The sequence below is a fragment of the Watersipora subatra genome, chromosome 5 (genome assembly GCF_963576615.1).
Source record: "Watersipora subatra chromosome 5, tzWatSuba1.1, whole genome shotgun sequence".
In the NCBI taxonomy this organism is placed as follows: domain Eukaryota; kingdom Metazoa; phylum Bryozoa; class Gymnolaemata; order Cheilostomatida; family Watersiporidae; genus Watersipora; species Watersipora subatra.
Genome location: NC_088712.1, coordinates 22651716 through 22669491, shown reverse-complemented (window position 1 = coordinate 22669491; position 17776 = coordinate 22651716). Strand labels below are relative to the sequence as shown.

At 38.0% G+C, this 17776-nt stretch overlaps 1 protein-coding gene and 1 long non-coding RNA gene across 2 annotated transcripts; both read right to left on the bottom strand.

Moving 5' to 3' along the window:
• Positions 1-1414: 1414 nt before the first annotated feature.
• On the bottom strand, positions 1415-9576 carry LOC137397034 (uncharacterized). The gene is made up of 3 exons (XR_010978704.1): positions 9443-9576; positions 7514-7621; positions 1415-1533 (listed from the first exon to the last, which is right to left on the bottom strand). It is a non-coding gene; the product is annotated as an uncharacterized lncRNA (long non-coding RNA).
• Positions 9577-13855: 4279 nt separating this feature from the next.
• LOC137397204 (uncharacterized) lies at positions 13856-14674 on the bottom strand. Its single transcript, XM_068083492.1, has one exon. The coding sequence runs from the start codon at positions 14672-14674 to the stop codon at positions 13856-13858; it is 819 nt and encodes a 272-aa protein (XP_067939593.1).
• Between the last annotated feature and the right edge of the window lie 3102 nt (positions 14675-17776).

Below are 17776 nucleotides of genomic sequence, written 5' to 3'. Positions count from 1 at the left end.
TTTATCATCGGAGATCGCTGAAGTATTGTGACATAAATACCAAAATATGACGATATAGTGTGAACCAGCCTTTAATAGCCACCGCCTTCTAAATGACCTCGTTTTGGAGAAAAAATGCTAATTTATCTCAAAACTGTTTGCAATATCTTTATTAAGGCAATAAACATAAAAAATAGTGTAACCCTAGTGATCAACATAGTTGATTTGCTATTTGCAAAACTTCTACTCGGGATTGGGGCAGTTATGGTTTAAACTAATTGACTGTGAAAATGATGAGTACAGTTTATATATGCTGTACTGCTGTAACTCAAAGACAACCTCTAAAGTTTGGTGTGAGGCTTATACACGGAGGCAGCATTTTCATGAGGATATACGGTACCGAAAGAAGATTTACCTCAATGATTTACACAATGATCTACCAAATGAATTATTCTGATTGACTTTTAAATGATCATTTTACTTTTACATTAATTACATATGTATATACGTATATTTACTCGGGAAAATATGTTTTTACTTATATGAAAAGCTCTTTGTGTCAAGGAAGCCATATTGTCTTCATCAATCGGAAGCCAATCATGAATGCAACCAGCAGGTATTAGAAATTAATAAAATAGAATGGAAATGGTAAAATTTAATATTTAATCCAATTAATAATAATAATCATAATTAATAATTAATAACAATAATCCGATTAAGAGACATTCCAGTTTTTTTCTACTGATTTTGACAAAGATATTCGTCTGTAATCTGTTATCTAATGCAAAATCACCCAGTAAAAATCATCAAAAGTAAAAACAAAATAGTGAGTGAATCTTAGTAACTATAGTTACCTGCAGTAACTTTACTGTAGTTAATGATTATTATCTGCAATAAAATGTAACATTATAATGTACCATGTACAGTGGCAGCAGTACATACCATACAGAGTTCTTATATTCAAGACAGACGTATAACAAAGATGTTGAATTTAACTTAAATCAGTTCAGCTTACCACTAAACGCATACCCAAAGCTAAGTTTTAATATGGATTTTAGTAAACTTTAACTTTTTCATTGGCCATATATTTATCTCCTAATTGTACACAGTCTCATTTCCAGTATAACTTATGACGAATAATGTAGAAATGAGGGAGAGAGGTGACGCATTCGGCGAATAGCATTCTATATCTTGCAATACCATAATATCATTTAATATATGATTTTGTACTTCAGATTAACTAGTAAGAACTGCTAGCTGAAGTTGAATATTTAGGTATTGAAATTCATGCAACATCAAAACTCTCCTCAATAAAAAGTAAATTATTAGCAAGTAGCAAAATAATTAAACAAAGAAACCTGAAACTAAAGGAAACAAGGGAATTGCTAAGATGGTGCTAAAACAGATGAAAGTAATGATATGATACATAATTAACTCACACTGTCAATATTTGCTGCCTTATGTCATGATTCTCAATATCCTCGACTTGGTGAAACTGATCAGCCACAGTAAAATGAGCCATATAAAGAGATGCAGAACATATCAGTTCATCACCTAAAATGGAAGGACAGTAATATTTACAGTGAGCATAAAGCATAAATGCGTTAGACTAATAAAGGGAAAATATGAAAACTATAACATATAGGATTGAAGTAATTTGGCGTATTCATGGTACATGCACATTGGTACATGACCTAGTAACTCTTTATTATAAAAAATAAAAATTATCGGCCGGCCATTAAGTACACTGCTCATTTCAAGTGTTTGTGAAAACCAATCAACAATTAATTACTAGGTGCATAATTTATGCTTCCCAATTGGAAACATATACACAAATGTAGCCACTTTAATTATGAGCTAACACTCACTAAGTAGTTAAACCATAACTACCACCATCCTGAGTAGAAGTTTTTCAAGCAGCAAATCAACTATGCTGATCACTATGGTTACACTATTTTTCATATTTATTGACTCAATAAAAACCATTACAAACAGTTTTGAGATTACTTTGCATTTTGTCCCCAAAACGATGTCATTTAGAATGCGTTGCTATTTGGTAGATATGGTTAATTTAGTGGCAAAACCTAGCTTACAATTGACCCAATAACAACGCTAGCTTATGATGCAATCACTGTTTTAGCTATCTTTTCTCGGCATCCAGCCCATAAAACATCATGTAACAAGCTACAAACAATGTCAAATATCTTATCTACCTTTTAGGAAAGACTGAGATTATAATACAGACTGGAATTAAAAAAGAATGGGTTTCAAGACACCCATTTCGACACAGTCATTTCAACACATTCTCTTATCTGCATTATACAACCAGTGGATATAATGCAGCGAAAAAAGATGTTCAAGTGCTGGGAAAAAACATCATGTGTGAGATCATAAGGGGAAATATCGAATATGAGGGACATCGTAACCCTATAGCCCACTTTCTTTATATGTATTATAATTATATAACCTTTGTCTATAACCTAACCTTATAATAAAAGCGCATTTAAAGATAAAGTATTAATAAGAAAGTATTAGTAATTGTCTACCCCTTGCGATTGTCTTTGATATTTGGTGTAATCTGACTGCCAAGACTTTCCAAGGCTGAAATCAACAAAAGCTTTAAAGCAGTTAAATAACTCACAAGGAAAAGGCACATTAAATGACCTCACTAGTTGCTATAGTCACTATAGTTGAAATCTGCTATTGTGCTAATAATGAAGGGTTACATAGCTCCATTATGTCTGTCTCTTTGGAAACATAAATACGCGGAAAATGCACTATATATATATTTCCCAAAGTCTGTCGGAACTCCGGCTATAGATCTTAAAATCTTGGAATAGATATATTCGTACCAATAGTGATTTAATCCCGAACTTGGCGGTTCACCAAACTTTAGCCTAGCCCACTGGACTACGGAAGTCGCATTGCTAGCTTGCCAAAATAAGTCATAATATCAGAGCAATTATTAGGTCATATCATAACCTCACGAGAAGCTGTTTGCACACATTATTAAACTGGCTAATAGCAAAACTCTCACTAATTTCCGTTGTTTATAAGACAAAAGACTTTTCTCATGATAAGTAGTTTGAAAGTTAGAATGGCAAATGTTGTTACATGTATATGTTAAATAAAAATCGATGATTTGTTCAAATACTCTTCTATTACACGGGTAACGCCAAGTGGCACAGCTATAGTTTTGGATATTTTGCAATAATTTTCCGTTCAACATCAATTGTTATCATTTGCTTTTTCTTTGCACTATCTTTCATTTTACTGGCAAACTTTCGGTCTACACACAGTACTTTTAATTCACATAATTCTGCACTGAATATTGCACACAAAAAACATGGTACAAAAGTATAACCTGTGCAGTTGAAAAATACAGAGTGATGCTGTCCTCATTAAACACCTCCGAGATACTTGGCAACTGACTCACGTGCTCGTATCTCAAACGAAGCTCGTATGTTAGTGCTAAAACTTGCTTAAAAGCTGGCTCGTACCTCAAGTTTTTCGTACGTTGGGGCACACGTAAGTTGAAGTATTACTGCATTAGCATAGCCAAGGATATACTAGTTAGTGCAGACGGAAAACATGCAGAGTAACAATGGTAAAATTATGTCAACACTCTCCATAAGACGTGAGCCGATACTAGCCGAGCTGTTGGCTGTCATATGCACTGCTTATTTACATCTACTAGTTAACCAAGTAAATACATACTATTTTGTTATCGTTGTCACTTTGGGGAAAGACAAACAGAACCAACATATTTTAATTTTTTTTCATAGGCAAAATTCTATGGCATGTTGTAGTTTTATAAATAAAATTAGTACAGATACCAGGTTCTATGGTTTTGCTACCCGGCTGACTTTTATCAAGTAGACTCTCACATTGAAGCTAAATGCAAGGCCATCTTCTCCTATCTGTTACTATTTTAAAGAAACAAGACAGTAATTGTGACTCTGGTGGAGAGTGTGGAGAGCCAAAAGTCTGCTGGATTTCAACAGAATAAACCAAAGACATGAGAGCAATAAAAATTGACGCAAGCCGGTTCCACAACAGATCGCAGTGGCGTATAACAACAGTTCTAGCCAAACCGGGAGGGAAAAGAATATCTGACAGTTTCATTATTTGAAACTCTAAGAATAAAATCAGTATTTGGTTAGCATTACAAATACTAATATTTGTAACAATCGCTGAGAAGTTTTTTTCAGGTTTCGATTGCTGGAAACCTACGAATCCTGCAAGCCTACGGACATCCTTGCATCCTAACTTTTAAACAAATTAGAAAATTTCAAAAATGCGTGAGGCTCTTAGACCTTTACTAGTCCTCAGCTAGGCTGATATATTAGCAAAATGATTGAAATATTAATTACAACATAATGAAAAAGCTACATTGTTAAATCTTAGCATTGCTTGCAGGTTGCTCAAAGTCCTTTGATGATATTGGGGGTCCTCCGATGTTTTGTGACGATTTTGACGACCCGACCACAAGGATATTTAAAAAGTGACAGACGAGACGACCATTTATCACTGTAGGCGACGTTGATGAGGCGACGATGATTGTGTAAGTAGGTTGTTTGAAGTAAGTTACAGTTATACGTAGCGAACTTTACGTTGGTTCTAAGTTCTGACAGAAAAACACAGAATTATTTTGTCGATATTTACAGAATTATCTGAGCTGTGCATGCCCACTGAACTCATCAACCAAACACTTTTAACTAGCCAAACAAATTATTAGCGAGCACGATTCGAGCAGCTTTAGCAATTAGCCCAAGATGGGTGTATTACGACACACAATAAAGTTACTGATGCATTTCAACATAGTTCACATGATGTAATTGCTTACATTGAGTTATTTTTGGTCAGCGAGCACGATTCTAGCAACTTTCAAAGTTTATGTAGTTGGAAGCACATGAGTGACACGCAAGAAAAATATGGCAAGTCACCATAGTAAATACGATCCAACTAGTTTTATTGCACTGAAGACGGCAACACTTTTTACCACAAATATTTTGCTGTTAAAAAGGAATTTTTATTATAAAAAAAGATTTGTAGCAATGGTGTATAAACGATCAATACCAACAATAGCGCAATCTAAGCAGTTGCATCGTATGTACTATGTTGAAGTGCATTCCTACTTTTATTGTGTGTCATCATACTGTACATATCTCTAAAATTGTGCTCGCTAGCACGTTCATAGCAGCATGGAATAATCCCCGTGTTTCGTTCGTTTCGTGATTTCAGTCAAAACCAGCGGAAAATTTGTTACGTGTTGCCGTATTTTCACTAACTTATTTTGTGTCCATAAATCAACACGATCAAACGAAACTCCACTAGTTTCGGTTTGAAGTATCTGGCTCCACATTTATACACTGCCATGGAATTTAAGTAAACAGCAATGAAATGTCACAACACACTGACAGCAAATAAATTTCCAAGTCTATGACTGACAGTAATTATTAAAGACAATCTCGGTCTACTTTCAGTTAAAGATGTGTAGCCCTAAAAACCTAAGACGCCTGTCGTTCTTCGCAGAATAGTCAGTAACGCTCACAAATATCATTAATAAACTTGTGAAGGTTGCTGGTTGAGCCAAGCTTTTGATTAGCAGAAGTTCAAGCTGAGCAAGTTTCAGGTTTTCAAAGCAACCCAGTGCTGCCAGAATGGATATTCGCATTAAAATAACGAATGCGAAGAGAGAGGTTGTTTTGGTTATCAACTTGATAAATGCGATGACAGTGATTTTCAAAGTAACGACAGTGATTTTAAAAGTGACTCTTTGACGAGAACTTTGTGTGGTAGGACCCCAATATTCCAAGAAAATAACGAACGCTAGTTACACGCACACCAGCTAACAGTAGCCGTAAAACAATGTTTTACCATTGAGTAGATTTGAAGGTCGACCTGTCAATGCTGTTGCTCATACACAGCTAAACCCTGCTAGACTAGTTAGAGCCTAGCTAAGCTCGCCTGGTCCAGCTGAAACCTGCAAATTGATTGACAGACTGATCTATCGATCCAGTCAAGCTGGAAAAACCAGTCAGCCCCTGGTCTACAGACTAATATTGTACTGACTAATATGAATACTCTTCCCTACCAATATAAAACAACATTGGTTCTTGTTTAACTATTACTAATGAAAACTATCATAATTGTCTAACTGTGTGCACATGGGAGCAGAGATAATAGCTATTTAATATTTAACTTCCTGTAATTTGTTTATAAATAGTCTTATTATTATGAAAATTGTCAAGATTTATCTTCTGATCGGTTTTTGGGAATCACTTTATATCAATTTTAATTTAGAACAATTCGGCAATCAGATTGCCTGAAAAGTCAAAAACAGTCTCAAATTATAGAAATATACTGATATATTCTGATAAAGTTTACAAAAAATTGTATGAGTTCACTTTAATGCCATTGTAGTCATGGCAAATTTTACTTCTCACTCACTAACTACTGAGGGTACACGACTCCAAAATGACTAAATATGGAGCTATTACTGTAGTAGCACAGTTTTGACTAAATTCAGGCAAATAATATAATAATTCAGTAATAATTTAATACAACTGTTCATTGTTTTTTTGTATTGACACACTTTCACATACTGTAATATAAATATTTATAGAGTGCTATACACTTATTAGTAACATATTCAAAACGTTTAATTCAAAGCATTTTTTGTAGTTTTCTCTTCTAAGTTTAGTGAGACAGAAAAAATTATTTTAATCTAGCTTTGAAATATTTATACAAATTGAGTTTGACAACTTGCATCGACTTGATTTTTTGTGTTATATGGAATATTTTATGTAATTCTAAACAACAACCTTACATTTATTAGAATATTCATTTTAATAAGACCAGTGTGTGCCCGCTTGTCCTCAGCCGCGCAAAAAGAGTTACAAAAAAGTTACTTCACTTTGGAATTGAACAAAGGTACTCCAGTTTATGTTTCGGCATTCTAACCGGTACACCCTTCAGCCACCTCGCCACTTCAAGAGTTAACTGTACATATGTTGATTACTTATTACGGTTGCTTACGGCACATGGAACTACTGAGCGAACTATACTCTCTTTATATGAATGTTTAAATGATTTTAATGTTAAAACATCCCTGTAAGTCAGATTACCTCAAACACCAAAATCAATAATAAATACTGATACTTTCTGATCAAATCTATCAAGACTTTGTGCAAATTCATATTTGAGGAGATGAAAAGCAAACAATTGCTACTATACGATATTCGGTTGAATGAAATGGCAAGCTATTTGGCTACTATTGACCAGAAGTCCTTGAATTCAATTATATTGTGGTAGCAAGACGGTGATAGGAGTAGATAATCACAACTATCTGAAATTGAGTTATCTTCAATCAAATATCTAGCTTTATAATCATCTAGCTTCCAGTAAACCCTAATATGCTTAGTCCACATGTCATTTTCTAACTAAATTTGTGTCAGCATCATGAGAAGACATGCAGTTTAGTCAGCCATTTGTGAAGGTAGAAAACATATTCATTTATAGTTATGCATACCCGTCCGCTTTAACTCTAGCTGGTCTGTGAGTTTGAGTCTTGGTAAATCTTATTTCACACTTTTGTCCAACTCTGCCTTCATTTTTTGAATCCCCTTACAACTGTAGCCTAAACATAGAGTGATCCTAATAGAGGAACTCATAGAAAGTGACAAATAAATCCTATGAGTTTTGTTGATAACTAAGGGTATGGTCGTTGTATACAGTAATATCACTAAATAGAAGTGCCCCAACATACAAGGAAATAGAGATGCGATGAGCATTTCGAACAAGTTTTTTCTTAGAGATACAAGAAAATTTTCACATCCAAGCATACAACCCATTTCTCGATGACCACAATATAGCCAAATATGTGAGCGACCAAATTCGAGAACAGTATCGCTCGATCTATCTTCTCTAATCATTTTGAAAGAGTTGTTCAAATGTTTGCTGAAGGTCATAGCAAACGTGAAGAAGAATGTGCCAAACAAAAATGAGCTAACAAAAAGTTAAAACGACAGGAAGTTTAGTAAATAATTAAAACTCGGTTTTATAAATGTATACAAAAAGCTAGTCAGTTAAGTTAAATTCAGTTTCTGTTACGTAGCGTCACAAATGTTTTGGGTACTGAGAAAGTCTGAGAGACTTTAACGCGTTGCTATCAAGTCTCGCAGACTGCCATTAGCCACTATGTAAAATCATACAATAGTGTTCATAGTTAAACCCATTTTTATGTAAATTCAGCCTCAAAATAACTTCAGTATTTTATGAAAAGTAGATAAGCTATTGAGCACTGCTCGTAGCTTGTTACAAGATGTTTAATAGACGGAACACCAAAAAAATGAGCTCAAAAAAGTGGGATAACATTTTAGACAAAAGCAAGTTGTATTTGAATTTCACTCTCAAACAATGAATACTGGGATACCCAATGATGAGAGCATTTAACATAAATAACTATTTATATAAGATAAAATACACCCTAAGACACTTTTATTTCGCTAGTGTTTAAATTCGTGTGTAGCATGCAGGGTAAAATTTCGCAGCAACCTAATTTCGTGGCTCTGATGAGTGCGAAAATACAGTGATGTGAAAATAAATGCAGTGGAAAACACAGATTACATTCCTCAGGACCAGTTTGCTAATGAGAAAAATTTTTCAATTTGGTACTAGTTCGTATTTGTAAACCGCAGGCTGAAAGGTGTGGGCGAGATCGATAACTCAATTTGATCACTTGCTGCCATTTGTTTCTTGGACTATCAATGACGTCTAGGTCCTTTTCGCCGTGACTTCCACATGTCTTTCACACTCAAATCCCAAAAGAAAAAAATAAATCACAACCAACTTCACAACCAAAACTACATAACTGGTGAGGGTTGATATCATTTTTGGTTGGTAATAAAATTCATCGCTACAACAATTATCATTTAAATTTATGACTTCACCTACCAGACATTCATCCTCATCAGTTACAAATTTGGTGACTAAACTGATATTATCCTCTTAATTTGCTTTGCCATGCTGCTCAGTCGGTGTATTAGCTATAATGAGTTTACCAGAAATTTCCCATTGAGCCCAACCACACACGACAATTGTCTGCCTTTTTATTATAACAATTTTCTTGTATATATCAATAAATAAAGCCATTTAACTTCGCGTTTTCGCTCGTTCGTTATGATAGTTTAGTTTCGCTCACGAGATTTTTGCGAGAGGATGACTCCGCAAAAATGCGAACGTTAGATCACGCGAATACATAGGTGTCCTAGGGTATTCAACTTTGTAACAGATATATGAAAACTACTAGCATAAATTTAAAATGTTTATGAAACATTTTAGATAGTTCTTTCTTCCGGTAATATGCAAGTATTTTGAGTCTGAATCATTTCATGAAAATGACTGATTTTCATCATTTACGTGTAGCAATATTTACCTGAGCAAAAATCTAGCAACTTACCTTGTTCATGGTTGTCTTGCAGTTACTTCATAATCTCGAGGTATCTAGGAGGCTGTTGTTTTCCAAATCATGCAGCTTCAAGTGATGAATCTGTAGTTCTTTCTCATATCCTTTTCATCCATTGTGTTCATCCATTATGTTCACCCTGTGTTCAAATTCCTCATAAACATGGATGTTGAAATGAAACATCAAATGCAGAAATTAGTCATTAAAACATACTGACCTCCACAAAAAAGTAAATTATTATCATAGTTGCAAAGACTTAAACAATGAAACAACAATCTAAAGAAAACAAGGGAACTGATAAGATGGTGATAAAACAAATGAAAGTAATGACATGATACATAATTAGCTCACACTGTCATGAGTTGCTGCCTCTGCCCTTTATGTCCTAATTCTCAATATCCTCGACTGAATAGAGTTGATCACCGACAGCAAAATAAGCCATACAGAGAAATATGGAGAGATGCAGAACACATCCGTTCATCAGCTTTAAACGAAAGGACTGTGATATTTACATTGAGCTGAAAGCATAAATACGTTGAGTCAATAAATGACTAAAAATTGAAAAACAGAACATATATGATTGCAGTAATTTGGCATGTTCTTGGTACATGCGCATTGGTACATGACCTAGTAATTCTTTATTGTAAAAGATAAAAATTATGAGCCGGCCTTTAAGTACACGGTTTATTACAAACATTTGTTGAAACCAATCCAAATGAGTTATTAGGTGCATAATTAATGCTCACTATGGTATACTAGAAATTTATGTATACTCGAAACATTTAAAGGCATATAGCTACTTTAATAATGAGCTCCTACTCACTGAGTAGTTAATAACTTCGATTATTTCCGACAAACAGTGAGAAATTAATAGGAATAATGTTCTTAGATGAATATCGTATACGCACACTCAGTTTACCTGGATTATATCATAATGAAGATCAAGATGCGTTGTCGTCCTGACTAAGACGGATTGTCGTGGCTGGCCAGCCCAACGATCGATTAAAGCATTTATAGCTGAGCTTATAGTATTTACACGTGTTAGCAATTCTCTTCATCGGAACGGAAGTGCCCTACGATTCTCTCCTAGCCCTCGAGAATCCCAGGAAACGGAAACAGTAACTAAGTAGCTTATATGTGACGCTAATAATATAGTTCGATATATATATATATAACATCTCCCCTTGAGCCAAAACAGCACCCTGTAACTGAGTATAATATATATTGAGATAACATCCCCGAGTATTTCGATTCGAGTATGTTGTAAAGTGAGTATTGTGATGATTGTCCTAAGACTGATTATATATCTATATACAATGAGGAGATTATCTCCGACTAGCAAACAAAGTCATCAAATCTCTTTGGGGGTCGGATTTCTCGGCCGCTCTTTGTGGTTTTCCTCGGCGTCATTCCTACTAACCCATCCTCGCCGGGGATGTCTTCATGAATCAAAGGTTGGTGACTGGGTATAGGTATGACTGCGGATCGGTTGCGGCGTACTACTCGGCTATCCTCTTTCGATATAGCGCAAGTTCTCGTGGTGTCGTCAGATCCATTTATCACCACTCCTTCATCTCCAGTGTCTCTGATTCTAACATGCTCTCCCTTCAGTAAGGGACGCAGGTTCTTGGCATATGAATTGTCATGGTGTCTCTTCATCCGCTCTTTGTAGTTATCATTCCTCAGCCGAAAAGTCTCATGATCAGGAAGGCAAGGAGCAAGAGTATCAGGATGACTCAGCAGAGGTGAGCGCAAATTGCGGCCCATCAACAATTGGGCTGGCGAATAGCCACCTTCCAAAGGAGAGGTACGATAGGCAAGCAATGCTAAATACGGATCCGATTCCTTCTTCAACAAATTCTTAATAGTCTGCACCGCTCTCTCGGCAGCACCATTACCCCTCGGGTAGCGGGGACTGCTAGTAACGTGCGAGAACCGATAAGACTGGGCAAACTCTGTAAATTGTCCACACGCATACTGCGGCCCATTGTCTGAAATCAAACAGTCAGGGATCCCATGCCTTGAGAATATACTCTTCAGATGGTTGATAACGTTAGCAGAAGAAGAATCTTGTCCAAGCAATGCTATTTCAGGGTAACGTGAATAGTAGTCTATGACCAGTAAATAACTCTGGCCTCTGAAATGAAACAGGTCTGACCCTAACATCTGCCATGGTCTCTCAGGCGTCGCTGTCGGCCTAAGCGGCTCGACAGGTTTCCGCGATTCCACATTACAGGTTCTGCATCGACGAACCATCTCCTCTACAACTTTAGTCATAGATGGCCACCAGACAGACCTCTGTGCCTTGGCAATACACTTATTGATGCCTAGGTGTCCGCTATGAATGTCTCTAAGAACCTGGTCTCTTTGGCTAAAAGGTATAACTAAACGCGTCCCCAAGGTCAGGAAGCCTTTATTCACAGCAAGCAAACCCCTCCTCTCAAAATAAGGCCTGATCAACGTGTCATTGAAGGATAGATAACTGGGCCACCCGTCCCTGACAAAACTCATGACCTTTGACAAAACCTCATCGTTTTGTTGTTCTAGTTTCATAGCCTCCAAACGCCCATTCAATCCCTGAAAAGTAAACATCTCCTCAATCTGAAAATCAATCTCGGAAGCACTTGCCTGGCCCAAAGCATTCCTCTTTACCCGAGTGTAACGAGATAGGGCGTCCGCAGCTATGTTACCTTTTCCTGGAACATGCCTCATGATGTATTGGAATCTCTGCAACCGCAGTTTAAATCTCTGAATTCTTGGAGGTAGCCTGTCCAGAAACATACCTCCTAACAAGGGGATCAAGGGCTTATGGTCAGTCTCCACAGTGACTGACTCCATGCCCAACACGTACTGGGAAAATTTTTCCATGGCCCAACACACCGCAAGGGCTTCCTTCTCAATAGCAGCATAACGCTGCTCACAGTCCAGAAGCGATCTACTCGCAGCAGCAACCAGTCGACGTGAACCATCCGGCTGAGTCTGGCTCAAAGTAGCACCAATACCTTGATTACTGGCATCTGTGGTCACAAATGTCTCCCACGAGGGAGAATATACAGCCAATACAGGAGGCTTTCTGAAAATGTCCTTGACAGATTGGAATGCCCTCTTTTGAGTATCTCCCCAATACCACTCAGTGTCTTTCTTCAGCAGATCTCTTAGAGGCTTGCTAACCTCAGCTAGCTGACATGAGAACCGGGCAAACTGATTCGCCAGGCCCAAGAAACTTCGCACTGCTTTTATGTTGGTCAGTGCAGGAAAATCCAAAATGCCTTGGATCCGAGGACCAGCATGGATGCCGTCCTTGTCAATGACATAGCCTAGAAATTCCATTTCTTGAACACCGAACCGACATTTCGATTCATTCAGGGTCATTCCGGCTTTGCGTATTCTTTCTAGGACCAATCGTAAACGGGTAGCGTGTTTATCCTCCGTCTCTCCAAATACAAGTATATCATCCATATGAACGATTACACCTTCGACACCCTCAAGAATTCTACTCATCTCTGCCTGGAAAATTTCCGAAGCGCTACACAAACCCTGTGGCATACGAAGGTATCTGTACCGTCCTCTATGAGTCAAAAAAGTAGTTAGGTGGCTAGAACTCGGGGTTAATGGGATCTGCCAAAAACCACTGTTGGCATCAATTTTCGAGAAAATTTTTGCTGTACCCAAAGCAGCCAAACTACTCTCAACTGTGGCCATGGGATGTATCTCTCTGACCACAAACTTGTTTAGCTCAGTGTAGTCAGTGCAAATGCGAACTGCGCCATTAGGTTTAGGGACCACCACCATAGGCGCGACCCAAGATGTTGGTTCGGTGACAGGAGTGATTACACCTTCCTCAACCATGCGATCTAAAGCCTCATTAGTTTTTCGCCTTAATGGAAAAGCTACAGGGCGAGGCACATGAATTGCATATGGTGTGGCGCCCTTCTTGATTAGTATACTATAAGGTCTCTCAACTCGGCCTAATCCCTCAAACAACTTTTTCTCTACATGAATAACCTGGCCAATTTCACATTTTTCTTTATCCATTGACACCAGCTGAAGGAGTTCACAGGCCTTGCGACTGAGGAGTGGGGTCTTCTGCCCCTCTAATACATAAATATTTTCCTCAACACAGATGTCATCCACCTGCAGTTGTGTTTCAATCATCCCTCTGCACCTCAGAGGGGTTCGTCCTGGGCCATACAGTTTGACGGTTGTGGGTTGAATTTTTCCCTCACAATGGCCCAATCCACAAACGGTCAGTGAAGCGCCCGTATCCAATTTGAACCTAATAACCTGGTCTGGGCTACTCTCACTTGTTACTTTCACCTTAGCAAACCATGATTTTCTAGCTGCAATCTCACCAATATCAGCAACCTCACCTAAATACAACTCCTCTAAACTGGCATTGGCCGTTTCCTAATCTACCACCTCACTAACTCTATTCGCCTGAGATGCCTTCGACTTGCACATTGCGGCCCAATGTCCCTTCATCCCACACTTATTACAATTCTGATTATAAGCCGGGCACCGCCGAGGTTCATGATTACGCCCGCATTCTGGACATTTTGTGGCACTATCGTCAAAGCTAGTATTCATCCTTGGTTGCTTTTTGTGACTTACATTCCTGCTGACAGAGTTTATCTCTGACGGACCTGGATTTAGTGCCTTAGAAGCCTCCTCAACTCTAACTGCTCTAATGACATAGTCCAGAGTGAGCACTTCATCTCTCTCACGGGTTATTAAACGATCTCTGAGCTTCACATTATCCAGCCCAAACAAAAGTTTATCTCTAATCAATGAGTCACGTTGATCTCCAAAATTGCAGTTCTCAGCCAAGCGTCTAAGCCTCATTAAATACACATCAACTGATTCGCCACTCTGAGAGCTACCATGAAATTCAAAGCGGCTCACTACCTCACCAGATCTAGGGTTACAATAGGTTTGGAACCTTTCTAACACCGCTTCTAGTGTCCTACCCTCCTGACCTTCTGCCAAATCAACAGGATTTCCATCTCCATCCTCTCCAACAAACTCCATTTGGCTGTAGATCTCTCTAACATCTTCCCCACCCACGTGGCGGAACAAAGCTAGCTTGCGTCGCTCTGAAACCTGGTCAGCCGCAACCAAATTGATAGCTAGCAAGTAATCTCTGAAAGAACGAACCCAACGGCGCCATTCCCCAGACAAGTCGACAGCCCGCAAGTTTAACTGTTGCGGAGGGTGAATTCCTTCCATTATTCGATCATAGAAACCGCTGCTACCATGTGAAATTAATAGGAATAATGTTCTTAGATGAATATCGTATACGCACACTCAGTTTACCTGGATTATATCATAATGAAGATCAAGATGCGTTGTCGTCCTGACTAAGACGGATTGTCGTGGCTGGCCAGCCCAACGATCGATTAAAGCATTTATAGCTGAGCTTATAGTATTTACACGTGTTAGCAATTCTCTTCATCGGAACGGAAGTGCCCTACAATTCTCTCCTAGCCCTCGAGAATCCCAGGAAACGGAAACAGTAACTAAGTAGCTTATATGTGACGCTAATAATATAGTTCGATATATATATATAACAAACAGAACTAGCAAAAAGAAAGCTAAAAAACTATGATTTGATTCAACAATATGCTTGTATTACCTCCGCATGAACAATAATATTTAATAACGTGCTAATGAAAATACATTTGGCCGGAATGAAAATACATTTGGCCGAAATAAAAACCGCAAAAGAGGGAAAGAGAGAGAGAACAAAAAAAAAGCGCAGTATTAACAAAACAGATATGCAGCAATAAACACTTAGCAAAATACGTGAAAACACATGGATCCACACTTTAACAACCAACCTGTGTTAACAAGAACCAGCATTATATATGCATCTATTGCGTAGGCACCGTAGCAAAAATGTTTTCAAATATTTGTTTTCAGCCGAGCTAAATAGGTTTTCTTACAAATTTCTTCAAAGAAATTCTTACAAAGAAATTTGTAAGAAAATCTATTTTAGCTCGGCTGTAAAATCTCCTAAAGAAGCTACGTAAAAGTCGAGCCCTACGTGGAAGCCCTTGAATTTCAAAGAGTTTTGCTAGCCATACTAGCGTTCCCACTATATTTTATCGTTTTCTGAATTTATATGTTTCCTGCGTAGCAAATATCTTTACCTGAAAGTAATCGGAAGAGGCACTGTGTACCGCACACCCTACCACCTAAGATAATCTTACGTTCGGAAAACCGCAATGGCAAAATAAAGTCATCGATCTTTTTACAGCGCAAAATGTCCTTTTGCAAACTGTGAGCATGTAAAAGTTGTAGTTGTCTGCTCTTATCAAAAAGCAAACTCGTAGAGACCGGCGCTGTTTCAGCTTGACATATTTTATACTGCTTCGTTACCGTTACTATGCGCTATCAAAACATAATTTGCCGGAGGTTGCTAGTGCGCAGTGAAATGCGTGCGGAAAAGGGAGCTGCTCCTAGTAACTTTCCAGTTCACCGGCAATTACGCATTCGTCGCCATCAGTTAACGTTGGAGAATTTTATGGTGAGTGATTTGTATGTTTCATTATGTACTAAGATAGGGAATTTAATCAGATGTAGCTAATAGAGCTTGTTTACTCAGTGGAGCGTGGTTTAGGCCGATTATGTAACATGCATTTAATGTTTAATAAGCGGGAATGTTGGCCATTCCCTTATGATCACTTTTGCTTGCTGACAAAGTTGGCACACGCCCTGGCTCGAATCAAACTGCACTTTCGAAAAAAGTATATTGGAGCCTTTTGTTTGACATCGTAAGAGAATTTCAACCAAACTAATTATTATTAGGTACAGTAGATCGTTTCTGAACCAATGACCAGCTTTTGCGTGCTCTGCCTGAAGTTATCCTTGTTATGACGGAAATTGGGCGTTCTTAAATACTCGAGTTAACAAGAGGGAGTGAGGGGATTAACAACCCGAGCGAACTAGCCACACAATCCCGTATAACAATGATTATTAATTGCACTCGCTTAGAGCAAGAGTTTTATTCGTTCAATATCTTATTTCCTAAAACATTATTAATATTAGTTTTACTAGCAGAGACACGTAGGTAAATGATTATTACATGTTTAAAGTTCTTATTAAAAACTTAATAAAACGAAAGTACACAGATCTCTGTAATACCTGTTTTGAAGAGAAAGCGCACGGCCAGCTGGGCACTCCTTCTTGGATGTCCGCAGCCAGCCACGACCAAGCGTGGGTTTTGTTTGTTGGGTCAGTCAGTAGAAGGATCGCGCACGTCTATCCACCAGGAATCCAGGAGAGAGAAGAACACACGCCACGTAGAAAGTGGAATCAGATTCCTCTCAGCTCCGGCAAGTGTAGACGGGATCACTTCCGTTTTCAGTCAAGGGAGGAACGGTTATCACGAAATTATCTCTCTAAAAGAGAACTCGGGCTATAGTTCATGACTCCAGACCTGCTGGTACGAATCTATTGGCTAAGGAAAAATCGCGCCACCCTTAGGCTAATTCAAACGGCAATTGCGATGCAATGCGATATGCGCCTTTACCGCAGTACAGCGCAAGCCATGAGAATCAACCCGGCGCCAGGCGTCGGGAGTTATCCAAAGTAAGATGACAACTCCAAGTCTCAATAGGTAATTAAAAACTACCGAAACCAGATATAACATTTCTCCCTGACTTTTAAAATTCACAGTCCTCTGTGACTATGATACCAATTTAATGAGGAGGAAAAATAGCATCTCCCATTAAACCAAGTGATGACCAGGAATATGCGTCTAGTCCGAAATGTGCCTAACATACACAAAAACATTTTTTTTAAGATTTCTATTCCACACAATGAGAAGAACAGCCATGTGACTTACCGTATGTGTGGAAATATACCACCTGCTATTTTTTGAGCACGCAGAAGGAGAGCAACGTCCGTCAGACACCCACCATTGGAGAGTAAGCATACACAGCGGATTAAATAAGGCTGGTGATGTCTTCGACGTCTCAATTGGCCTATGCTACACCTACTGATAAAGCAGAAGCATGTAGCTGGTTATCACAAATATGGTGCATATATTATACTTATGTAAATTCATTATCATTCTCATCATCTGAATATTATATCGTGTAAAGTATATCATTACAAATGCCGACCGAGCAGCAAGAATCGACTGCCTGCAGTCGGAACAAGTATCACAACATAGTAACATGCCCGATGAGAGATCGCAACAGTAAATATCACAATTGCCAGATTAAATATAAATATATACAACAGTTGCTCAATCTTATGGATAAAGAGCTATCACAACCGACATAAACAAAGGGTTACAACATTGGATTAAGCATAACATAGTAT